At 34.6% G+C, this 27,576-nt stretch overlaps 1 protein-coding gene across 1 annotated transcript; it reads right to left on the bottom strand.

Moving 5' to 3' along the window:
* Positions 1-13,378: 13,378 nt before the first annotated feature.
* LOC106068807 (uncharacterized) lies at positions 13,379-23,645 on the bottom strand. Its single transcript, XM_056004932.1, has 4 exons — positions 23,334-23,645; positions 17,130-17,362; positions 16,276-16,374; positions 13,379-15,638 (listed from the first exon to the last, which is right to left on the bottom strand). Exons 1-4 carry the CDS (start codon positions 23,365-23,367, stop codon positions 15,276-15,278), a joined length of 729 nt encoding a protein of 242 aa, XP_055860907.1. The 5' UTR covers positions 23,368-23,645; the 3' UTR covers positions 13,379-15,275.
* Between the last annotated feature and the right edge of the window lie 3,931 nt (positions 23,646-27,576).

Below are 27,576 nucleotides of genomic sequence, written 5' to 3'. Positions count from 1 at the left end.
ACTTTTGTATAATTGGACCTGAAGCTATTTGTTAATGTTTATTTCTCCCTTTGGAACATAATTATGACCTAGCCCTCCATTGTTTTACTACCCTCCACCCACCCCAGATCCAGGTCAGTCTTAGGCCACTGCAACATATGCGGCCGCAAAGCTTATATCTACTCACTCTGTCTGTCTGGTAAAAACTTTGTACGTTATTTCTACCCCACTGAATCAAGTAGAAATTTTGCACAATTATTTTTTGTATCTGAAAAAAAACAAGAATTCATTTTTTTAAACTACCAATTAGTTAATTAACAACTGGTAATCAATTATATTTTTGTATGGTATCGAACAAAGGAAAAAATAGTACTTGACTGGTGTGTTGAATTAGTTCCCCTTATACTTTGTGTAGAAAAGTAGGTCGTCGCTTTAAAGTTTAAAGCTGACATTAGATATATATAAACCTTCTATTTTTATGTTTAGGCATGAGGATGCTTGAGTTTCTAGTTCGAATTCAAGTCCTACAGCTTTTTTTATAAAAATCCATTTTAAAAGCTATCACGGCAGCCATCTATGTTATCCGCGAAACGCAAGTAGGAAATTCTTCTTCCTCCAATGCTTACAGTACCTTCATAGCCCTCGAAAGCATCTTCCATTATCCTTTCAAAGAATACATTGAAAAGAGTTGGTGAGAGTAGGCAGCCTAGTCTTACTCCAACTGTGGTTTTAAACCAGCCCCCAACGATGCTGCTAAAGTACACAGCACTAGTGTCCTCCTAGTAGAGGTTCTGGATTAGTTTTATTATGTTTTTATTTATATCGTACTCTTTTGTTGTCGCTCATACTCGAAAGCTTTCTTGAAGTCAATACCGACGTGGAACAGATTCACTTAGTATTGGAGATATTTCTCACAGCGTATTCTGAGGTTTAGGATTTGTTCTGTTGTGCTGCGACCTTGTCTAAAACCCGCTTGTTTTTCTGATATAATTTTGTCTACTATCGGTTTTAACCGGTTTAAAATAATTTTTAACAGGACCTTGCTGGCATGGCTTGAGACGGACGGTGCGGTAGACAGAGTTGTAAATTGCCTTTCATTGGAAGGGTGATGATGAGTGATTGGGTCCAGGGTCTGGGCCATTCTCCTGACTGCCATCACCTAAAAATTTCGCTCATCATGGTTTCTCCTCCAGCCTGTAGAAGTTCACCAGGAATGTTTTCAGCTCGTCTTTCTACTTTTCGGGACTTTCATTTGCTGATGCTACTTCCGAAGGGAGAATAAGATATTCGTCTATGTTGGATACTGCTGGCACATTAAGTAACTCTGGATCTCCTACAATTTCAAAGCGTGCCACAATATTTTAAAGGAATGCTATAGTCATGTTTGTTGTTTTAAAAAGCTTATATTAACTCTCTATGTCTGTCTTTCTGCCTGTTAAAAAATGTGTACATGTTATTTCTCTCACACCCATTCTCGGATCAAGTTGAAACAATTATGTTTGTACCTGACAAAACAGAAAATAAAAATTGTCAGGGTTAAGGTTGCTTATTTTATCTGGTATCGAATTAGGGAAATAAATGCTACTTTATGAGAGATGTGGCAGTATATATAAAGTTATTTCCCTTATTACGTTTTGTTCTCGTTTTTCTCCCACTTCTCATTCTCGATCAAGTTAAAATCTCGTATAGTTATAATATAGTTATATACAACTTGCCTTTATCTGTGAGTCTTATGATATGTGGCACTGGTTTTAGCGTTTTTTTTCCCTTTTTTAGCGGCCCCCGAAAGGGGAAAAGACGCTATTAGTTTTGTGCGAAATGTCTGTCCGTCTGTCCGTTTGTCCCGTTTAGATCTCGTAAACTAGAAGAGATATTGAAAATCCGACTTCACAATATTTTAGACCATTCAAAGTTCTGATGCAACGGCTACTTTTTTTTTTCCTGAAAGCGAAAATTCTAATTTTTAAAATCAATTATGCAAGCAGTTTTTTATAAGAAAAAGCTAATTAGTATGCATTATATGTTAGATCTAATTTAAGACGAATAGTAATCTTATAAACATCATTTTCGTGAACATTTTTTTCTATACAGCGGAATTTTTTTTTTTTTTTTGTTTTTTTTTTTGAGGATTCGAATATGAGATTGAGCCTGTTCAAAACAATTAACTTATTTAGTTCGAACCGAGGGTCCCGGGTTCGAATCCTGGTGAAGACTGGGATTTTCAACTTCTGAGTCTACCCAGCTCTAATGGGTACCTGACATTAGTTGGGGAAAAGCAAAGGCGGTTGTTCGTTGTGCTGGCTACATGACACCCTCGTTAACCGTAGGCCACAAAAAAAACAGATGAACTTTACATCATCTGCCCTATAGACCACAAGGTCTGAAAGGGAAACTAGTTAGGCCAGGTTCACATCTAACTTTATATTCACTTTCACCTATCCTTTGATCTGCGGGACCGTTGGGGCACTACACAAGATCTGTTTACTTTCTTTCTCCATTCTTATCTCTCATTTGTCTTGATATAATTTCATTCGGATGTTCTTTCTGAAAATATTGAAGCCTACCTGGGTGGACCACTAGTCGTGCGGTTTGCGCGGTGGACTGTCGTTTGGATTTATCGACGATCGAAGGATCAAACCCTGCCTGCTCCCATCCCCCGTCGTCCTGCGGGAGGTTTGGACTAGGAAGTAAACTATCCGAATTATGTAAAACATTGTACTTCGGGGGCCGATTTTGAGTTTGTGTTTCCACACAAACTGTCTTTTGTAACCTTGTTTTTACTACTAATGTTTTAAAACATATAAAATGTTTTAAATCAGGTAAAGTTCAACATTTCAAAGCAATATTTACAAAATACTGAATTAAAACTAGTAAATTTGTCACTACCGTGTAAATTTAATTCAAAGTACGTATAAATAACTTCAAATTTCTTAATCTTAGTTGATCATGTAGCATGAGTGTAGAACATTGGGATTCTAAGCAAAAGGTACATAGTTCGATTCTCTGTATCAGAATTATTTGTACATTAAGTTTTTTTTTTCTAATTTATTTTTAATTAAAAGATAAATACAAATTTCAATAGATTGTGGTTACATATTTTATCTTTTTTTTTCTATTTTTTATCATCATCCGCCCTTTAAAGGTTATACCATAACAAAATTTCTTCTCTCTTCCCAATCAGAAGCTATCCTTAGTAGAAATCAAGACTAAGGTAGTCTCATTGTTTGACGTCGACCATCTAGCTTTGCTTTGCAATTTTATTACTTTTGTACCTTTATTATAAATAATTTTGACAGCGAGTCGTGTCCAACAATATGACAGAACCAGCTTTGGATATGAATGTCAAGTACATGTATATGTTAATGTGTATGGTAGCAGAAATTGTTTCATAATAAGAGATTCACCATTCCAAGTGCTATACCTCATTCATTTAGTAATAGTGCTTATCAGATAGTTTCAATAAAGTATTCAAATCGCAAAATACTTTCGATACATTATTAAACTTTACCAATGCTTTTAAGGACAGATGTGACTGGATGCCGATCCAATAGCATACAATTTATAGTTTGCCTTGTATAGAGATGCCCGGGCAGACTTTGACACCCAGTCTGCCCCTGTCCTATTTGATTTGTAGAAATTTCTTTTAATAAACCCAAATTCTTATGTGAGCTTGCGCTCCCAGAGCTAGTTTTATATGCAATTTTAGCTATTTTTTAAATGTATTTTTGTTGTATAGGTTAGGTCTATTTTTATATATTTTATTTTTATAGGTTAGTGTCAGATTTTATAATTGTACTTCCGCATATTTATATAGGTTAGTGCGGAATAGTATAAAAGTGATGTACTACATGCTGTCTTAAAACAGTCGAGTGTACATTTGACCAGTGGTCAGTACCATATCTGTCTGTGTGACAGCTGAAGATCTTTGTGGTCTGTCGTCTAATTATATTTTTTATTCCTGTACCTGGGACGGCCTGTAAGTGTAGAAATATTTTATATTTTTTACTAGATCTATACTATGTGTAAGGTAGTTATTTTATTTTTTACTTGGACTATTTGTCATAATAGTTGGCAACATGCTGTATTGAAGATGAAGGGTAGTAGTTGTAGTGATTTAGTTAGATAGTTGGGTTGATCAGTTTGTGTTAGATAGTTGGTTAGTTTGTTAGTGTTTGTAGTGGTGTAGATTTAGAGGGTTTTAGTTAGTTGATGGGTTCAGTAGTAGTGATTAGTCAAGTTAGTGTATATATTATATTTTATTATTGATTTATTTTTGTATGTAAATAAAGTTTCTTTTTGTTTTATTTTTGTATGTAAATAAAGTTTCTTTTTGTTTTATTTTTATCGTAAACTAAAGTTTCTTATCTTGTTTTCATTTAGTTAAGTTAGTATAGTTAGTTGTCTGGTTACTTAGGTGACTCTAGCCCCTTGGTCACCATACCGAGGTGCACAGATTGAGCCCACCCAGTAGCACAAACATCTGCCTACTGTTGGTAAATTTTAATGTTGAGCAGAGAATAGGTCTCTCCCACTCGCTCCTGCCTGACCTGCTCACACTTTGTCATTTTTTTTTAATAGTTTCATCAATATAAGGATTCCGCCATAGCTTTTCACTTATTATAACACTTAGGTATTTTGAGTTTTAACTAGTTTACCATGAATAAGATAAGTGGTATTAATTTCTTTTAGTTTTTTTTACTCTTAATAACTGACATTTTTCTGTGTTGAAAGACATGATCCAATTTGATTTCCATTTCTGTAATTCATCTAATTCTCTTTGTAAAATTTCTGTTGTATCTTGTGTTGTTTTTATTGTTCTATATATTATGCAATCGTCTGCAAATAATCTGTCTCTTGTTCCTGAACTAATGCAATTTGGTAAATCATTTATGTAGCCTAAATCAAAAATAGCGGTGGACCTAAGACTGTTCCTTGGGGTACACCTGTAATAGATCTACGTATAGAGTAATAGATTTACGTATAGAGTACAAAATCTACTTGAATGAAACGAGAATACACAAATATTTGTTCATGTTTTATTGTTGACACAAAGTAAGTAATCAACACAGATGTTTAATGCATAATGAACATTGTTCAATCACCTGTAACTAGTTTACATTGAATCTAATATAAATATAGACTAATTACTTGCCTTTACAATGGATAACAATATACCTAATAATAGACATCTGAATTATCGAAATGTCCATTGTCGGCAGACTTTAGGACATTCTAACGGTACATAATAGAGTCAACCATTTAAAATATTTATCCCCTCCCCCTCCCACCCAAAAAAAAAACCATCAAGGTGTATATTGTAGAGCAAGTACTAGAACAATAGCGTTAACAATAATATAGGGGGACTAAACTCAACAAATTTAGTCATATCTGTGAATAATGAATTATTTGTTTCCTTTGTTGCTATTTAACAAAATAATGAATTACAAGTAATTCACTATGAGATAGGTTAATTTTTTTTTATTAATTCATGTGTGCTCTATTTCAATGAATAATTGTGCGAAGTTTTAACTTAATCCGAGAATGGGTGTGGGAGAATCAACGTGTACACACTTTTTACCAGACAGAGTTGATATAAGCTTTGTAGAATTAAAAATCATAAAGTACATTGTAATAAAACACTACATGAATACATTTCAAATTAGGTCATGTGGAATGTATTTGTTTAAACAAGAAGTATATATTTCTATAAATGTATAATACAGATAATAGTCAATGTTTAGCCTAGTAAGACACGGCTCAGTATGAGCTACATAATAGTTCTCTTCATTAGACAGTTTTAAAAGGGAGACAAGAGTCTTAGAAAACCATAGTAGTTTCTAGGGAACAAAAGGGGAGGTAGCAATTTCAGAATTGCAAATAATTCTTCTTTTAATTAGGATAAAGTTAACTTTTTATAAATTACAAAACATTGTGTATTTTTAAATTTGTTTACATTAATATGTAATGTGATAAAATTGTAAGTACTAGACACCAGGTCCTAAGCAGAGGCGTAGCTAAGCTTGGGGGAGGCAGGAGGAGAATTAGAAAATCCCCCCGGATCCCAACTTGAAGGGGGCCTTCAACTGCTTGTTTTTAACATTAAATATTACGCAAAATGTTCAAAGAGGTCAAGCCCCCACCGGGCTCCCACATGATGCCAAATTCCTAGCTACGCCACTGGTCGTAAGTCTTTATAGTGTACAAATGTAGTTATCAGTTCTGAAGGACTAGTAATGACATCAGTGGCCGGCATTTGCATTAATAAAAAAAGCGAAGTAGTCGTGATATGGTTAATACATAATGCATACAATCTACAATTAATAAAACGATTGTCACAATTTGCTTATCCCCCAATAGTTTAGGGTGAAGTACAGACCAATTTTTAAACAGAACAAGAAATGCTATGATAAGAATGTAAACTATGCGTTGTAAGTTTTACCTTCTTCATCTATACAATTGATGATTATTAATTTACAAATCATATTGATCTGTTACAAAATGTTTTACAACATATATTATATCTTTCCAACATTGAATATAATGCAACGAAGGGATTGTTAAAATAAATATAAGTCAATAAAACATGTTTTATTGTGGTCCTAAAAATACATCAATAATCCATCAATAGTATTTACATATTAACACTAAGAAATTGATCCTGGAATATTTGTCAACACTGAACTGTAGAAAGTGTTTCCTCTTTTAATGTGATCTCAGTCTCGTGGATAACATACGTGCTCAGTGTCTGGGACAGGACTATCAACTCGAACATGACGAAGGCACGCTTGTAACTTTGAGACTTGTTTTCCAAATCTTTAAAGGGCTTGATGTTAGAGCGATTAACATAAGCCTCTATGTTGCTGGTGGTGGCGTGTTCAATTATTTTAGTCAGAGGGCATAGATCTTGGTTCAGATTGTCCTTTATCTGAATGAGATTGTCTCTGACTTCAAAGTAGTCCTCATCCCATTCCTGAGATCTGATGTAGTTTATAAAAATGGCCAACTGCGTTAAAACATGGAGCCTGATATTCTGTAATATTTGTTTAAATTAAACTGTTTATGATAATACAATTTTAAGTAACAAATCAAATTTGAAAATCAGTATACTCTTTAAAAGTAGCGTGCTTTTAGAAGGTATCAAATTCCTATTCAATAAAAATTAAATTATCAGAGGCGACCAGATTCAATTTAGATCTAAATTGATTGGCTAGTCCTCCAAAACTGCTCTCTCTACCAAGAGGCCCGTATAAGACATTGGCCCCAAATCACCCCAATAGAAAGAAAACTATATGGAGAGCTCCCTGATTTGGAAACCACTGCGCAGTTCATCTCATGTATTGGTTTAGTCATATGAACACTCCAACATAACAATGAGAACGATGAAGAAGAAGAAGAAGATTGGCTAGTCGAGACAGAAAACTCTTCGAGTTCAAAGAATACATTCATGAATTCTTATTTTGAATTTAAAATGACCGTGTTTTTTATAAGTATTCCGTTAGGTAGCTATCAGTAAGACTAAATGCTGTTAATTCAGTATTTATAAACTGAATAATCGATAGACAAGACATGAATCAATAATAATTAAAAAAGTAACTAATTAGACAATCAATTACTGGTAATTCATTATTTTGTTTAATAGCAACAAGGGAAATAAATACTTCAGTATTTACATATAGGGCTAAATGTGTTGGGTTTAGTCCCCTTGAATAATTGTTAACACTATTTCTCCATCACGCATTCTCCGGTCAAGTTGATACTTTAAACAATTATTTATTGTACCTAAAAAGGCATGAATCAATAAACAAGCATTCTCAATTAGTCAATTAATTATTGGTAATTAATTATTTTGTTTGATATCGAATAAGGGTGTATAGGGCAGATGATGTAAAGGTCATCTGTAGATACAGATTTAAGGACGGAGTTCTTCCCCTTTAGATAAGCTTTGTTGTTTGTTTGTTTTTTTGTTGTTGTTTTTTTAAGAATTTTTGTATTTATTTTGCTTGTTTGTACCTGTTGTAGAGACATATCACAATGGCGAACAGGTGAGATAGTGACTTTCTTTTTCACATATGATGCCAAAACAGTGCGATACAGAGTCCAAGTAAACTTCTGTTAGAAAGAAAAATATATATAAGCGTGTATGAGATTTACTGGTTTTATCATTTATTTTAGAAAGCAAAAGATTCAGAGATCAAATATGTCTCTCTTGATCATTACCGGTTTTTTAAGTGAAAACCAGGTATTACTGGCTATTGTCTCCCCTATCTTTTTTTAAATTATTTGCTTGGTAAACATTAATGTCTAAGTCTAATGTCACCTAATGGTATTTTAGGCCTATATTCTAATGATAGACATATAAAGACAATTTCGAGACATAGTGTTCAATGCGGAGGTAAATGTAAGGTTCACCTAACCATTTTTTATATTAACTCTTTCTCTCCTAATCGACGATACCATCGATTTGACCTAATGAAATTAAATTAATATTATTATTTTTTAACTTGACTTTGAATTATATAAAAAGAGCATGCATTTCCCTTTAATTCTACACCAAATCCAACATTTTCTGATAACAAACAACAAAGCTATTGAAGCCCATTCAAAACAGGGTAGTAAAATAGTAATGCGCAAAATAAAGAATTCCTTTCAAATGTGGAAAATAAGTACGGAGAGAAAGAGTTAATAAGGGTGCAACTTGGTCATTACAACCAATAGGATCCCATTAGATGCACGTCGAAGTCAAGTCAAACGTACAAATCCCAGTTAATTAGGTGTTTAGGTGTTTCTAGGTTCCGCAACGAAACGTTTCATCACTTTCCACCTCGCTGTTTGCGTTGAATGCTTAAGTGTTTTGTATGTGTTTAACTATTATAATTTTAAAATAAGCCCTAGATTTATGAATGCATTATTAATGATTGAATTATAGAGATTTTTAAACTGCAATTTAGAAAATCTTAAATTTTAATAGCATACTTCAGTCTCTTGAATTTCGTTGTATATATTCAAGGTATTGTTCAAATAACTTTGCAAGCGTTGCAATTCCTGTTTGATTATTGGCGCCTTCTCTCTTGACGCAACTATAGCGTCACTCATTTTCAGCGATGATGTACCCAAAGGATCTCTGGTATTCTTGCAAGAGTCTGTGATGATGATGCAGATTTCAGTCACTGATCTTCTGTGAATAATAGGTGCAGTGTAGGTCTGGGCTGAAAAGAAGCGCAAATACTTTTGATTGTATTACGGTTCTTGAATTCATTGTATATTATTTTATTTAAGTACTATCAAAGTTAAAAAATAGAAAGCAAATACCTAGATACCTAGAAGTTGACATTAATGCAACATAGATACTTAAGTAAATAGTTTGCAAACAGAATTTAGAACTTAGCAACTTTGTTCTATGCGGCTAGATTCTATTACATGACACAATGTTATATTCAACGGTCAAGCTACAATTCACTTACCAAAGAAAACTGCCAAGAAGAAGATATAAAAAGCTAAATTCATTGTATTAATCAAAGTCATTAAATAATTTCAACTTAAATCTTATCTTTCTCAATTAATTTATTTGTGTTGATATTGGTCGTTTCTTATGGGCTAATTTGTTTGAATAAAGAGTGCCTGTGGGAGGTTTATTTAACTTGATATCAATCTCTTTATATAGCTAGCTACCGTTACCGTGTGTGTAATTTTATTCAATGGTTTTAATAGTCCCGCTTGCATCCATTTACTCGGGAATGTCTGAAGTCTCTGAAACAATGCAGATGTTATTGAGTTAAGGAATTTGTGAGAACCACGAGGGAAAGGGAGAAAGATGGAGGTGCATTACTTTCACATGCTTTCAGTTGCTTGAAGTCAAGTCTTTGATTTTAGTATTTAATGTAACCGACGTCTTATACCGCTTCTGAAACAGATCGTTAAATAAAACAAATGTCGGGCTACCAATCGTTAAAGAATGTTGCAGATGTTTTAAAGTTAAATTTATGTATTATCTAAATATAGTTAACAAAGGTTGTGTTGGTGTTTCCTCAGAATCTCAAAGTGAGACAGGAGATTCCCAGTTTCCGAGACAGTAAATCAAATGTCAAACAAAGGGGTTGACATTCTCCCTTCTCTTTATATAGGTGAGATGTTATCATCAACCCTAACTGTGACAGTAACTTCACTTGCAAATTCATTCAGTGCCCATAACAAAGTTCCCCTTTCAGACCTTGCGATCTCTTGGGCAGATGATGTAAAGGTCATCTATTTCTGTGGCCCACGATTAATGAGGGTGTCATGTGGCCAGCACAACGACCAACCGCTTTTACTTTTCCCATTAGAGCTGAGTGAACTCAGAGGCGCACAAAGATCCCGAAATTAACAATACCAGTCTTTACCAAAAAGAGACAAGAAACTGAGTCGGTGGTAAGGCTAGTTACTATGTTTCTCACATTTTAAATAGAGAAATGAAGCCTATTTCCGAAGCGTAAAAAAAACAAACTTCCAATGTCTCATTAAATAATGTCAGTTTCTCATCAAATAGTTTCAGATCGATTTCATTTCGTTTTTGTACTTCGGTCTTGTGGCCCGCAACAGGAGTGTTGGAAATGAAACTGGCCCGCAGGTCGAATTAGGTTGGGCATCACTGTGACCAAATCTTCAGCAGTACTACGGAGGATGGCGGTGGGGAGGGTTTACTAACGGATCCAGAACTTTCGAGTAGGGGTGAAAGATTTTTTTTAATCCCTAATATCAGTAAACCCTAACCTTATATATATTTATAGGATACGCCCGTTAATTTGTTCCCAGATTATAGACCTTATAGATTATTTTGGACGAAACCTCCTATTAAAAATAGCCAGCGTTTCAACGATCCGCCTAAGACTTTTAGCCTGTGAATTCAAGTATCTGGAACGCTGAATTGGAACGGCCATTCTCCCACTAACTTTTTAATTTCTCTCTCTTTCTCTCCCCTTCTCTCTGTCTCTCTCTCTCTCTCTCTCTCTGGAACTCTTCCTTCTTTGTTCTTTTGCAGCTTGCGCCTCGTAATGCTCTCCCACATAGCCTTGTGACTGCAATTGAAAGGACGCTTAAAGACGCACTTCCCTGCACACATATACATATATATTTATTCTTTTAGCGCGTGAATTCTAGTATCACTTTTCTCCCCTAACCCTAACCCTCCCACAACAAAAAAGTTAGTCTACATTATTCTACAAACAATCTCAGACTTTCCTTCGGCTTCTCAATTCAGTATCGAAATATTTAATAAAAGTTTCTTGTTACAAAGCTTATAATAAATCCGTTTTTCTGTCTTGGTGGAGTTTTTACAAAGCTTATACCAACTCACTTTGTCTGTCTGTTTGGCCAAAAGTTTGTACACAGTAATTTCTCTGACACCCAATATCGGATCAAGCTGAAATTTTGCACAATTATTTCTTTTACCTGACAACACAAGAATCAATTTTTAAAAATTAACCGATTCGTCAATTAACTATTGGTAATAAATTACTTTGTTTGGTATCTCGAACAAAGGAAAGAAGCTTTACTTGAGTGAAGTGGTGGTATAAGCTGAGTTAGTCCCCTTTATATTAGGCTGCCGTCCTAGGCTTAGTGAACTCAAACATGAAATAGAAACAATGCAATAGCTATACAATCTTCCATGTTCATACATTCTTCACTAGCAGAGTGATTACCACGTTGTTCCCTTTAAAAAAAAAAAAAGCGATCATCCAGATACCCAGTTCTTTCTCCCCCTTTTACAACTGGTCCAGACAAGTGATAGGGTCATGGCGTAGTGAGAATTTTTTAAAAGCATGAAATTGCGCTAAAACAATTGGTAAAACAAAACTTTTCTAATCGCAAAGATTTATTATTGTTAGTCTTGATCTATGACAAATTTAATTACGCGACTGATCCAAACTAATTGCTACACACCAATATAGCCTAAGCTTTGTTTTTTGTTGTTGTTTTTTTTTTAAGTATTTTTGTTTATTTTGCTTTAATTTTTTTGAAAGGGCATCACGGGAACCTTCTTTTCCCTCCCCCACCCTCTCCCTTCCCCACTGTTTTACTAAATTGATTGGACCATATTGCATTGAGGATGAAAGTTGCGCAAACATAACAGTTAATAAAATATTTCCAATCGAAGTAATTTATTATTGTTAGTCTAGATCTATTTAAAATTAAGTACATTATTGATTCCAAGTAATTGTGTCAATTTGACTCTAAGCTTTCATTTTTTTTAATTATTTTTTATATTTGACTTGTACTAGTTAACTTTTTAAATTATTTTTTATATTTGACTTGTACTAGTTAACTTTTTAAATTGTCCACAATGAAGAGATGGGCACCAAAGAAGGATTTCATTTTGTTTTTAAAACTTTGTACACACAAACAAAAGCAGTCATTCAGGTATTTCCTATTTAGAGAAAAAGAAAGGAAACATGATTTTATAAAAGCGTAAATTTATTATGTGCTTTTGAAGGTTTGTATTTATGCTTTAAATATAGACTGCTGTCTTTCGGGGTAATACCAAAGAAAAAATACAAAGTTTTGATAGAAATCTGGCGATTTTTAGCGATTTGCGGCTTTTAGAGGAAGAATTTATGAAAACCGTTTGTTATGGAGCGCCTAAGAGGTAACATGTACGGTATACGAAGTTTCATGTGAATCTGTTCGGCAGTTGCAGATAAATAAAACAATCAATGAATCAGTCTGTAATAATAAAAAAAAATAGTCAAGTAAAGTTCCGCTTTCAGACTTTGTGGACTATAGGGCAGATGATGTAAAGGTCATCTGGTTCTGTGGCCTACGGTTAAACGAGGGGCTTGTTTTTGTTGTGTTTGTTTGTTTGCATGCTTTGTTTGTTTGTTTTGTTGTGTTTGTTTATTTGTTTGCATGCTTTGTTTGTTTGTTTTGTTGTGTTTGTTTATTTGTTTGCATGCTTTGTTTGTTTGTTTTGTTGTGTTTGTTTATTTGTTTGCATGCTTTGTTTGTTTGTTTTGTTGTGTTTGTTTATTTGTTTGCATGCTTTGTTTGTTTGTTTTGTTGTGTTTGTTTATTTGTTTGCATGCTTTGTTTGTTTGTTTTGTTGTGTTTGTTTATTTGTTTGCATGCTTTGTTTGTTTGTTTTGTTGTGTTTGTTTATTTGTTTGCATGCTTTGTTTGTTTGTTTTGTTGTGTTTGTTTATTTGTTTGCATGCTTTGTTTGTTTGTTTTGTTGTGTTTGTTTATTTGTTTGTAGTTTTGTTTGTTTGTTTGTTTTACATGTTTCGTATGTTCCTTCAGAAGTAAAGAGTATTACATCCTAGCCCAAACCTCCTGGCAGAACGAGGAGGATGCAAGGTCCGACCATCGGATCATCGAGACGTCAGCCCAAAGCGCATATCATTAATTAAGTGAGTCATTACTAAATCTACTTAAATGAAATACACAAAGATGCGTTCGTGTGTTCATGTTTTTAATGTGTATACACACTCAGGTCATTGCTATCAACAGAGCCATTTGAATGTAAGTGCATGTCTCACAACTGAACAATTGAATGCATCATTGACATAAATAAATAAATTGCATCAAATCAAAGAAAAAAAAATTAAGTTAACAAACATTAAAATAAATAAATGTATTTACAAATAAATATAGTGAATATTGCATAATTCTGTGTCTATTTAAAAAAAAAATGTTTTCATTGAACTGGTAAGTGTTAAAGCATGATGTCAATATCAAGTACAAGACTAGATTGTAGAACAGGCAAGAATTCAACAAGGGAGACAACAATACATTGTATTTCCCTTTTTCAAAGAATCTCTATCTTGACATGCCACAGAAAGACTTATTTGATTAGAATAACATAAAAAAACAAATTGAATGATAATGTCACTCAATAAATATAAACATCACAACATAAAAATGTGTATAAAACATATCAGTTGCATATCAAAGAAATAAACATCAGCAAGTTGTATAATGCAACACAACTCTATTATTCTTAGAATGTACAAATAAGGCGATTTCTGTCAACAACCTGATGGTTACTCTATAGTACACATTACAAAGAGCCTGTGGATTCCCAGATATGGGGCTATGAACAGTAAAAGCTGATTACAGTAATATGTTCTTTATTTATAGTTCTATTTTTTAAATCCAGTTGGCCTTCTTTAAGTATTACATTTCAGTAAGAGCGAGAAAAAAAAAAGATGTAAAGAAATATCGTTTCAATATAAAATAAAAAGTATGTTTATGCAACAACACTGAGCCATCAGTGGAATGTTTGAAGTAAATGGCTATATTTTGATTGTGAAATGTTGAGACAAAATAGGTCCATGTTAAATGATAAATTCACCAGAGAATAAATAACTGTAGATTAAAATAAATTGTAAAAAGAAAAATACTTTTTGTTGGAATGCTGAATACCCACATGGGGTATACACGCATCAAGTTGTATACATTCAAAACATTAGCTCAATAAATATTTTATGTATATATAAATAAATAACAAATGGCAAGTACTTTAAATAAACGTATACATTCATACGGGTTGAGCTACGTGGAATGAATCTTTTTCAATAAATATACTATATTTATTTACATATATAATACAGATGAAGGTCTATTAGTCAATGTTTCAGTCTTGTAAGACTCGGCTCAGTATGAGCTACTAATCAGTTCTCCTGACCAGGAGAGTTTCAAAAAGGAGACATGAGCGTTGAAAAAAAAAAGCATGTCTTTTGATAACATCAAGTGGAGTGAACCAACAAGTCCAGAATTATGAATAATATTGTTACATTTTTAAATGGTCATTGCATTAAATTAACTTTTGGAATGTTTATATTTATGTTTGTATATATTGCTTAGACAGCATCGAAAGAAAGTTCAACTTTTTATCATGCATAAATACAATATGCATAGTTATTTGTCCTACATGACTTATCCCTATATAACTAGTTTAAAAAAAACATAGTTATTAATAATCTATTATAATTGGTTTAACAAAACATGCATATCGCTCAATGCTTTAAATTATAAGTTCAAACAAAATAAAATGATTTGAGAAGGGAGTTATGCACAAAATATTTCTTTTTTAAAGTACAATGTGAACTTTTACCTCCCTTGTCTACGTGAAGTTAATGTTTTCACATACCACAGAATTTAAATTTTCGAATATGATCAGATTAGCGGGTTTGTAAACAGGTTAAATAAATGTTTATACAAAAGCAGATCGACATCAAAAATAACTTTTCAAATGTATTCCTAAATATACATTCACCAATAGTATTGACATATTTAACACTAAGGAATTGTTCCTGTACTAATTGTCAACACTGAACTGTAGAAAGTGTTTCATCTTTTAATGTGATGTCAGTCTCGTTGATAACATACGTGCTCAATGTCTCGGACAGGACTATCAACTCGGCCATGACGAAGGCACGCTTCACAATTTCCGACTCGTCAACAAGGGCTGGCATGGGCTTGATATAATCTCTGTCAACGTACGCCTCTATGTCGCTGATGGTGTAAGCGGGCTGAACTAGGCTCTTCAGCAAGCATAAAGCTTTGTTCAAGGTGGCTTTCATCTGAGTTAGATCGGCTCTGACTCCAGTGTAAGCCTCGTCCCAGTCCTGGGATCTGATATAGTTGGTAAAAATGCCCAGCTGCATTAAAATATGAAGCTTGATATTCTGAAATTTTAATTTAGTTATATTATACTTCCTGGTTTATCATGAAACAATGTTAAGATACAAATAAAATCTTAATGTTTACAACTGATGTGGTGGGTTTGGGCTTACAACTGATGTGGTGGCTTTGGGTTTACAACTGATGTGGTGGCTTTGGGTTTACAACTGATGTGGTGGCTTTGGGCTTACAACTGATGTGGTGGGTTTAGGTTTACAACTGATGTGGTGGGTTTAGGTTTACAACTGATGTGGTGGGTTTGGCACAGAAGAATAAATGACGGACAAAAACAACTCGTAGGCCGCTTTTAAAATTTTATTGTAGACTTGCAGCTATGTAAGAACACACAGGGTTGAACTAAGCACAATTTGCAATGGCGACGTAGTCACTGCAGTAAAAGGGATACCGGCAGAATCGAATGTGTCCACGTTGGCATGCCTTTTAAGCGTGGACAACAGGAAGCCATCTAGGGGAAAAGGTCATGTGGTTATCGGGGTGGAGGTGTGGCCTGAACAAGAATCCATCCCACTACAATGAGATTAGGATTAAAATTTAAAATTATTTATTTGATATTGAACCCAGAAAAAAAGGATCAACAAACTCTAATCAGAAAAGAACTAGATATGAAGATCGTGTCTTTACCTGTTCTAGAGATATATCACAGTGACGAACTGGGGAGATTCTCATTATACCTTTGACTGCAGGCACCATATCATCGTAGTACATGAGCCATACAAGCTTCTGTGAAGCAAAGTATATTACCATTACTCTTTTGAATCGAATTCAATCTTTTAACTAGACAACAAATTAAGTCATAAAATTCCCAAGTCTTAGAATATTTAGAAATCCTTTAGACAAAATTTATTTTTGGTTTTTATGTAGTCTGCCTGTCCGTCTGTCACCTTTATATGAAGCTAAAAGCTTTAGTTTAAAAAAAAAAAATGATTTCGAAATCCTGCATAGAAAAGGAGCAAAGGATTTTTTGATCTTTTGAAAGCGAACTCTTATGAGACATTATCTATGGCTGATAACTATTAATAGCTAGCCATAGACATACATAGATATAGACTGGAAAAAGGAAATAACTTCATGTAACTTAAAAACATGTATATCTATTGTTGTCGGATTTCCGAATTCTGAAAAGTTAAATGATCTTCAGTCTTAGAGATTAAACAAAACTACACTGCTGTATAATAAAGTACACAAAATTGCAAGTCACAAATTTTCGTTTCATAAAACTCTTGTATCGGCCAGTCTCTATGTATTGATGTCTCTGGAGCTAGCTTTTGTTTGTGTCGGTCTATCCGGTGTGCAGAAGAAAGGAAACACTAATTAGCTATCATTTTGTTTAAAACATATGATACGTTTTAGCACTACGAACTGTCATTTTCTTATCTCTTCCCTTTGTACAGAATAAAGGAAACACTGGTGAGATTTGTGAATATTTTAGTCTATTTACATACTGTTTAGAAAAATCATAGAAATTCATTACTTACATAATTTTCTTGAATTTTGTTGCTTCTATCCAAGATATCATTCAAATGGCCTTTCAGGCTTTGAAGTTTCTGTTTGAGATCTGAACCCATTAGCCTTGACGCAGCTATAGCAGCACTCAGGCCTAGAGATGGTGTAGCTAAAGAGCCACTACTGATCGTACAGGAGTCTGTGATAATAGCGCAGACTTCTGTCACTGGTCTTCTTTGAATGACAGGAGCCGTGTAGGTCTGGGCTGAAAGGAGGTGCAAGAATGTGGTTAAAGTTTTGAAACTCTTGAATTAAGTATACATTGTGTTAAACTGAATTTCACATGGTCTGATACTTTTTGTTTCTCTGTGTATTTGGAAGAAAAGTGTCACCATGAAGTATCTGAATTATTTAAGTTCAGATTCAAATACAAATAGGATAGTGAAGAGGGAGAGTTGTTTTTTGTTTTCAATTTTATTACTTGATGATTTTGGATATACTGTACTCGAGTCTCTAAAGAGGTCCATGATATTTTATGCTTTCTATGAATTGTGATGTTGAAACTTCATTAATTACTTTTTTTCTGTAAATAAAGAAATAAGAATTCTTTTATTATTATTATTATTCAAGTACATATATCAAATGGTGTTGTGTCCAACAGCTGTTTTTAAGAGTTAATATCCTAAATATTGATACTTAGAAGTATACAGTGTATGCACATCTGAAAACAGTACAGTATTCACAACGTTGCTACCACTGTTCCGTTATGTTGAATATTAGTGCGTGACAACATACTTTCCTTTAGTCATGCCACAAGACACTTACCAAAGAATACCGTGCAGACGATAAAGATGGCTGAATTCATTGTATTAGTTACAAACATTTTTTTTCAATTTCAATCTTACGATACACAGTTAGTGTTATAGCGCTGATATTCGTCGTAGCTTATACTTTTGTTCAGCTGAACAGCGCTTTGCTGAGGTCAGAGGAATATGGGTGTTTGAAATGGTCAATCTCTTTTATATAGTTTGCAAAAGTTAGCATGTGAATGTATTTTGGATTGTTTTAATATTCCCGCTTGCAGCCTCTGTTTCGATGAGGTAGGGGATTTTTTGAGCCAATAAAAACAATGCAGAGTTTATGGAGCTAAGGAAGCTGGTGAGGAACACTAGAGGAAGGGTGAGGGTTACTGAAGAATTGGTTTCGCGAGCTTTCGGTTTCCTGACGTCAATCCTTTGGTTTTAGCATCCAAGTTACCTGTCTTCTGATCCCGCTGAAACAGATCGATAAATAAAATGGCCGTCGACCAATCATTTAAGGATGCTGCATTTTTTTTTATTTTGTCAGAGCCGGGAAATCCTTTTTATCGATTATCTAAATATAGGTGACAGCGAGTAGTGTCCAGGGCGCTGCTGGTATTTCCCGAGGACCGTAGCGACTTTAAGTGGGACAGCCGACATGTTCCTCGTCAGACAATAAATCAGAGGTCATAACAAAGGTGTGACATTGTTTCTTTTATCCGGAAGAGAAAGGTTATCAACGCGAAGAGTGCACTTGAATCAAAAGTGTGAACGAAATCACTTCACGAACTTCAGTACAGATAAGCACGCGCAATCGTACAGACGACTCTCACCACACACACACACACACTTACGCATAGATATTCACACAAGCCGTTACTTAAGTCAAAAGTTGGGAGTAGTTAAATAGCCTCTGCTATAAAGAAGTAACGAGAGTGAACTGGCCCAAAAAATGCTGGAAATGAGCAGATGAAATACGATGAATATTGTACTCTATAAACTGCACTGACCACGTATTTTAGCCAAGATTAAAAATCCCATTTACACAATAATATTTTATCCAAAGACAAGATTCGATTCGCTAGACAAATTGTGAAGTCTTGAGATTACGTTATTAGCTTAAAATGCAATATATTTACTAGTTTCATCGTTGTCTTTGTAACATAATGTTTGGTGTCAGGAGAGCTTTTTCACAACAGCTTATCTTATCTTTTAAATTACTGATGCTCCTTAAAAAGAAAAAAAAAAAAAGATATTTACGTCCACGTGTTAATTTAGTCGTGCATGTTACTTTGGGACTTCAGATTCCACTAACTCATTGGTTTTTCAAACTGATTAAAGCTACTCGTTCGATGCACTAATTCCATTAGGGAAGAAAGATTACTTATAAGAATTAGTCCTGACTTACGGAATAAGGGATGTTTCTTTAAGTCTGAGTATTTTATTAGGTTGCATTTTTTATATTTGTAAATTATGGTTCAGAGATGGATGTTTTATTGTTACTTTACAATTTAGTCTTTTGAACTGGATTGTCTCTAAGTTTAAATATTACAAAGCTTATATCAACTCTGTCTGTCTGGTAAAAAGTTTGAACATGTTATTTTTGCCACTTCCTATTCTCGGATCAAGTTGAAACTTAGCACATTAATCATTGTACCTGACAAAACATGAATCAATCAAAATATTAACCAATTAGTAATTAGTTATGGTTAATTAATTATTTTGTTTGATATCGAAGTAAGGTTTATGAGAGATGTGGATGTATATACGTATTTATTCCCTTTACAATTTTTGACACGTTTATTTCTCCTACTTCCCTATCTCAGCTCAAATTGAAATTTGCATAATTATTCATAGTCAATGACAATACACGAATCAATCCACAAAATTAACCAATTAGTTCATCAATTAGTAGTAATTAATTAATTTTTGTTTTATAAAGCTGAAGGGGGCTAAAACCTGGCATCTTTGTATTTTTTTCCCTTAGATAAGCTTTGTTTTATAAAGAGTATTCTTTTTCTTTTGCTTGTTGTACTAATGATGTTACTCTTCTGAGTCTATTCTATTATAGACTATTCATCAGCTCTGTTAAGTCTCTGTTCTAGTTTCGTCATATGCATATATATATAGGCCTATGTGTGTAGTCCTCGAACATGATGCATATTCTAATATTGATATAACTAACTATTGGTATAATAATTGGTATAGCTAAAGTTGAATAGCGTTTGTTGATTGTTCCTGTTTGATTTGTAAAAATTCTCTTCAATAGATCCTAAGGCTTTGCTTGATTTCCTAAGCATTTCGTCATAACGGTGGACTCGTAATAACTGATTATTCCTTACTAAAGGCTTTAGAAACAAAAACAAATGATTAGAACAGGGCAATGAGTTCTCCAACAGAAAATGTTAAGAACGTTGTCTTTCTCTTTATTTCAACTTTTATCAACTGCATCGTTCTTTCAGCTTATCGTGTTCTTGTGTGGGCTGAAATATTATCACATCTTCCTGGACAATGTGTTTCTTTCTGGATTTTTTTATAATTTTTGGCCCTGGTTACAACTAAAAAAAAGTTATATCCTTTTTTTTTTTGGGAAATGAAAAAAAAAATATTTACCGAGGAAGAGAGAATTTTAATAACATTTAAATGTCCATTCATCTTCACCTTTCTTTAGTCTGTTGAACCATTGGGGCACCACACATGATCTGTCGACGTCGACCGTCTATCCTTATTCCTCTCCTTATTCCTCTCTTTTCTTTGTCTTGAATAGAATCTCTTTCGATGACAGTCCGTCCATTCTTTGATGTTTTCTTCCTATCGCTTTCTCTACCTCTTCTTTTTTTTCCCCTGGTACTGTTTCTTTGAGGAAGATTTTTGCGAGCCCTAAAGACCTTGTGATACGGCCATACAGTTTAAGTTTGCGTTGTTGTTGTTTTTTACAGCGGTCAGCAGGTCATCGTGGCACACAGTTGCCATTGTGATCCTGTTTAAAATTTCATCCCATATATCTTAAAGTAACATTGACGTTTAAAAAAAATATGACACGAAATTTTATTTCTTTAGCTACACCAAACTAAATCATATTAAACTAAATCACACCAAACTAAATCACGCTAAACTAGATCACATCAAAATAAATCACATTAAACTAAACCACATTAAACTAAATCACACCAAGCTAGATCACACCAAACCAAATCACACCAAACTAAATCCCACCAAACCAAATCACACCAAACTAGATCACACCAAACTAAATCACACCAAACTAGATCACACCAAACTAAATCACACCAAACTAGATCACACCTAACCAAATCACACCAAACTAGATCACACCAAACTAAATCACACCAAACTAGATCACACCTAACCAAATCACACCAAACTAGATCACACCAAACCAAAAATCACACCAAACTAGATCACACCTAACCAAATCAAATACCTAACTAAATCACACCAAACTAATTACTTTGTACATCAATGGTGGATGTGAAACGATAATCCCTCATGGAATATGAACTGGAGTGAAATCGTGTCAATTGAATAGACTTTACAGATCCCACCAGACCGTCTGTCTGAACGTGTGGTAAACTATGACACTAAGTACAGTAAAGCATCCCTTTCAGACTTTGCAAAATCTATAGGAAGACTGATAGACTGCTCATCGTTTATAACTAATCTCATGTACCCATCAGAGCTGGGTGGGGACTCAGTGGCGTCTTTAACATTTAAGATTCCACCGAAATTCGAACCCGAGACCCTACTATTCAGAATCCAACCGCTCTACTAATCAGCCACTACTAGCGCAGTACATTGGATATGTACGCATATATGCTGGATCCCTTATATAGTCGAACATTACATCAGATGGAGAGCAGTAGTGCACGATATGTGCTAACATTACTAGATAGATTATCATAATAAATAAAGTAACAAGATTACAAAGAGAGTTTGTGTTGTCACACAAACTCAGGGGCGACCCCCGTCAGAGTAGGATCCCTGTCGGATCCGCCTATTCGCAAGGAATATTCAAGACGTGATTTTGTTTTGATTGTCAAAAGTAATAAAGTTTCAGAGATTCATTTGACGTTGTAAAAAATGTTTTTTTCTGTAAAATGTTTTACATGTTTTGGATGTTCCTTCAAAGTTAAAGATAATTTACTTCCTTATCCAAATCTCCCTCTGGACGACGGGGGGTGGCAGAGAGCAGGTTATGAAACCGGGACCGTTGAGATAATCAGTCCAGCGCCCTAACTGCACGACCAGGCATTGCTCTTATCGTAATAACAAACTAATAGCTTATTATTGATAAAGAGATATATTACACATTACGGCATGACAACTACCGGATATGTACAATATGTTAGACGAGCGATTTTAGGTAATCTTTTGGTATTGATTTGTAATGAAAAAAAAGGAAAGAACAAGGCATCGAGCTTGTACTTCGGCAACGTCTGCTCGATGTCCCAGCACAGTTACCAACAGAGCTATTGGCATTTTCATTTAAATGGAACTAGAATGAGGATGTAGATCTACCTAAATTAAACTACTGATTTAGCACTTTTAAGATCTAGGCCTATATCTACTAGATCTAGATCTAAAATATAAATTTGGAATAATGTAAAAAAAAAAAAAGCGAAGATAATCTATTAATAGACTGAATGCAATATTAAATTTAAAAATAGTAGATTAGTTTTAGTATTTTATAACATTGCAATATTGATCAAGACATTTGGAAATAAAAATCTACACTTTAAGTCTAGAAATTGAAATTATAGATCTTGATCTAGTCTAAATCATGGCTGTATTGTCGTTCGGTTTGCACGCTGGACTGTCGTTTGGATTTATCGACGGTCCCCTAGGTTCAAATCCTGCCCGCTCCCATCCCCAGTCGTCCTGCGGGAGGTTTGGACTAGGAAGTAAACATCTTCAACTCTGAAGGAACATCCGAAACATGTAAAACATGTCTAAACTAGACCTAGAAATTCTAGATCTAGAATCTACAATGATTTTAATTAGAATATAAAACTAAATATAGTTTTAAAAATCTAGCACTAGTGTAAAAAAAATCTAGATCTAGTGTAAAAAATCTAAATTAGATCTAAATCTTGGAGCCATTTTATTATAACAGTTTGTTCTCTTCCTATTAGGAAATCCTGAATCCATTCATGCAATGAACCCAGTGGCGTAACTAAGGGGGGAGGGGGGGTGGGGGGAGAATTTTAAAATCCCCCCGGGATTTGTAAATACATAAATTAATATATTTGATTGACAAATAGTGTCAACGGGTGTATTTTTTTTTTTAACATTTATGGATTAAATTTATCACAAAGACTAAACCTAGATCTAAGTCTATCAGTACGTTGATTTTGTTGACATTTTAAAAATATTTTTCCCACAGAGATCAAATTTAAAAAAAAAAATTAGTCTTACATTTTAAACTTTGTTGCCATGAATAAAACTGCATGATATACAGCGAATTCCAGGTATCTTGTTACCTTTACTAACAATAGATCTAAATGGCGAGTATTATATGGCTACACTAATTAACCTTTAAGCAAAATTTACAGAATCCAGTATAACAGATCTAAAAGTTATTCTTAATAATGCTAAAATTGTCCATTATTCGGGTTTGGCGTCTATAATTTCAGAATTAAACTTCACACTCGAGTTATTACCCCTCTATTCATCTTTCCTCAATCCAATGGAAACTCTCTTTTTATTTACATCTAATCCTTTTGCTTTCGCACAAAACATAAACAAAAAATAATGACGTAATATCATACCCTTCCTTTTAAAGTTCTTAAGAGTGATATCTACTAGCGGGGCCGGCCCTAGCATTTGCGGGGCCCTATGCGAAACGGATCGCGCGGGGCCTAGTCTGGGTAGGGATAAGCATAATGTCAAAATTATTTTTTTTTTAATTAGAAAATAGGCCTACTTTCGTCTTTGCAATAAATTTTTATCAAATGAAAGCTCGCAATGCCACTTTTTTTTTATTGTCACCCCAAAATGTCAATTTCGTCTATTCTTCAGGAGATTTGAATAAATTCAAAAAAAAAAATCAGGACTTTATTGTATATTTTGCCTTTTCATGAGATTTCCTGGAGGCCCTGGAAAATCAGGAGGTCGCGAAAACCCTGTTATTTTATATACGTTATAATGGTTTACTTTAATAATGTACACTTGGAATTAGCGCGGGGCCTATGAAAGCGCTGCGCCCACTGCGACCGCATAGGCTGCAGTGGCCTAAGACCGGCACTGTCTACTAGGAACTTTAACAATTCATCAATTTCTGGTTGTCTTGACTGGCACAATAAGTTCTCTAGACGTTGGTCTATAACTGTCTGTTTCGTTTGTTCCAACAGTTTGCAGTTCATTGTCTTCATCGGTATCATAGTACCCAGAGATGTCTTCATCGAAACTCTTATGGAAAAAGCGTTGATTTCTTCTGTATGTTTTCCATCGTTTGTCTTTATGATGTAAGATCTGGGTGCTGAATGTTTTTTTATGACAACTGCTTTCTGCCATGTTTGACCTAGACGAACTCTCCGACAGAATAATCTTTAGGTAGTCTTGATTTCACTTTGCTTTTTATCTGCCGTTCGTTTAGTAATGTCTCTGCAATTTGAGCTACCGATGGTTTCAATAGTTTGTGATCAGTTGGAATGATTCCCTGAGTCTTCTACTCGTCAGCAGTTGTGATGGTGAATACGGCAGTCCACTTATCGGAGTATTTCTATACTCGAGCATAAAGAGATATGGATCTTTCCCACTTTTGTATGCTCTGAATCCTTTTGCTTTCGCACAAAACATAAACAACCAACAATGATATAATACCATATAATATTAGCACAGAATCTTCTTCATGCAGTGGAAAAGTAAGAATTTTTGCCTATCTAGAATTCTGGTCAAAGCTCTTGCGCCCAATTAATATAGTTCAGAAGAAACTACAAAAGTCTGGACTGCATATACGGGAAGCTGCTAAAGAAATTAGTACCCTTTCATGCTTTCTGCAAAATGATGAGAAACTGACAAAAAACCAATCCATCGAAAAAGCAAAAGAAGGTAGTGAATACTATGGATTCCTCGTAATCAAAACAACCAGAAGAAAGAAAAGACTTGATGGGAAGTTGAGTTCTAATGTAGGACTGTCAATAGAACTGCAATTCAAACGTGTTGCGACAGAAGTGCTGGACAGATTTCATATGGAGATGAAGGGCAGGTTCCAAAGGCTGGAAAGAAAATGGATACCTTTGGGTTTCTTCTTGAACCAAGACACCTGTTAGATGAAGACACGCTTATGACAAACTGTGCTACTTTTCCTGTTTGTATGATGAAATAAATGGAAAATCGCTTTTCAATGATGCCATTGATGCACGAGCACTTTTCATTAACAAACCAGTAATACAATCACCAATAGACATATTGAGGAAACAGGCTTCATATGGGAATTACGTGTGCTCAGACTTTGCAACCTCCTCCGAATACCGCTAACTCAGGCTACTTTCATTACGTCATGTGAGAGATCATTCTCAAAGCTCAAGTTCATCAAAAGCTATCTCAGGAGCACAATGACGCAAGAAAGGGTTATCATGGTTTTAATGTCAGTGAAGTCACAAATACTAGAAAGTATCGATGTAGTTGATGTTATAGATGTCTTTGCTGCACAGAATGCACGACGTGAAGCGATATCAATTTAGATTTGTCACTTGTGCATTATTTAACTAATAAACAACGGTATTATTCATTAGAAGAGTCTTGATGATTACTTTTTGTTAAGTTTACTGATATACTGAACCAGTTTGATTAGGGGCTTATTTATTTTTGCGTACATTATCTCATGTCATATGTCGAATGTCAAAATGCAAGGGGCCCCCAAAGAGGTCAATCCCCCCGGGCCTTGAAATCCCTAGTTACGCCCCTGAATGAACCATTAATTCCAAAGTATTTTAGTATTCAAGCAGGCTGCGTTCTAATACAACAGCATCTATTTGCACAGTTTTTTTCAAAACCCTTTGAAAAAACATCAATTCATCCTATTACTTGCGTTTCACATGACCTATAGCCTATCTCATAAAGCCATTTTAAACAGCGGAGTGACACTTCTTTTCCAGCCTCTCTGCACCTACAATCAAACAGCCATATTACTACTAAAAGGAGACGGCAAAATAGATATCCAAATGCTCATGGTTTATAAAGAAGATCTACCGTTAAAATTGATTTAGTGTAAGAGTAATTTAAATGTAGCTTAATGAATGATTTGATAGTAAGCAAATCCCTGGTCCACTTCTAGGGCAGGCCTATCCTGTGTTATCACATTGATATTTTATCAAACTCTAGGCATAATGTTATTCAACTTTGATAATGGGCACGACGTGATCTCAATAAATGGAGTGTCACATGACTTAAAGTGAGGAGAGAAAATAAAGGATTCAAACGAACTATCTAATTAGCGTGTCTTTAAGTGTCCTGTGTTTTTTAAGGTCTTAGGGAAGGGGTGAATTGGCAGAATTTGGAGAAATGGGGAGAGGGAGGGAGATGGACTTTCAAGAGTAAAACGTAAACTAGAATACAAATATTGTTCAAATAACTTTTTTTGTTAAGTTTTGTTTTTCCTTTTTGATCGTAGGTCGTAGGTGATAATAAAGTAGAATAATGGGGAAATTTTTTTTAAAAATAATAATAATAAAGGGGGGGGGGGGGAAAGGGTACAACATTGAACAAAAACTGATGGATAACGATCCCGATCATATATCTATAGATCTGAAATGTAGAGCAAATGATTGTTTTTTAACTCGAGGCGGAAATTTTGTAGCACTGTCGCTACCATGTCATTAAGGAAATGTCCGCAGCTATATTTAGACCTAGATGGTTTTTTTAGCCCCAACTCCACCAGTCTGGTAACACCTTGGGGGCAGTCTGGTAACACCTTGGGGTCAGTCTGGTAACAACTTGGGGGCAGTCTGATAACACCTTGGGGGCAGTCTGATAACACCTTGTGTCAGTCTGGTAACACCTTGGGGGCAGTCTGATAACACCTTGGGGGCAGTTTGATAACACCTTGGGGGCAGTCTGATAACACCTTGGGGGCAGCCTGGTAACACCTTGGGTCAGTCTGATAACACCTTGGGGTTAGTCTATTAACACCTTGGGGGCAGACTGATAACACCTTGGGGGCAGTCTGATAACACCTTAGGGTCAGTCTGATAACACCTTGGGGGCAGTCTGATAACACCTTGGGGGCAGTCTGATAACACCTTATCGTAATCAGAAAAAAAAAGCTTTTAGAAAATATTCTTACGTTGTCATCTTTATGTTATTTCCAAGTTGACAAGTTGGTCGTTTGGTAGGCACTTTGTCATCCCAATGGGTCAAATCATGCCCGCTATTCGATTCTATTCTGGATCATTTCTGAATAAATAAGAGTTCGATTTGTAGACACACAAGATCTATTTATAGCCACGTGTCCATGTGCTTGAATTTACATCTCCATTTAGATTTCATCAATTTAAATAAAAAATGAACATGCACAATTTTTAGTTATATGGAAATATTTTCATTCTTGATTAGATCTACAGTCTACCTATCAAAACTAGATTCTAATTATTTTGTTAAATCGTTTCATTTTAGTCTATTTGTATATGTTAGAAATTAAATAAAACAAGTACAAATA

The sequence above is a fragment of the Biomphalaria glabrata genome, chromosome 1 (assembly GCF_947242115.1).
Source record: "Biomphalaria glabrata chromosome 1, xgBioGlab47.1, whole genome shotgun sequence".
In the NCBI taxonomy this organism is placed as follows: domain Eukaryota; kingdom Metazoa; phylum Mollusca; class Gastropoda; family Planorbidae; genus Biomphalaria; species Biomphalaria glabrata.
The sequence above is the reverse complement of the archived record's forward strand: the minus strand, read 5'-3'. Positions and strand labels throughout refer to the sequence as shown.

Coding starts and splice junctions, on each gene's coding strand:
- LOC106068807 (XM_056004932.1), bottom strand. CDS start 23,367: ATGCAGTTTTATTCATGGCAACAAAGTTTAAAAT. Junction 17,363..23,333: donor ATGGCAACAAAGTTTAAAAT/GTAAGACTAATT, acceptor ACCTCCTTTCAG/CCCAGACCTACACGGCTCCT. Junction 15,639..16,275: donor GTGATATATCTCTAGAACAG/GTAAAGACACGA, acceptor TTAAAATTTCAG/AATATCAAGCTTCATATTTT.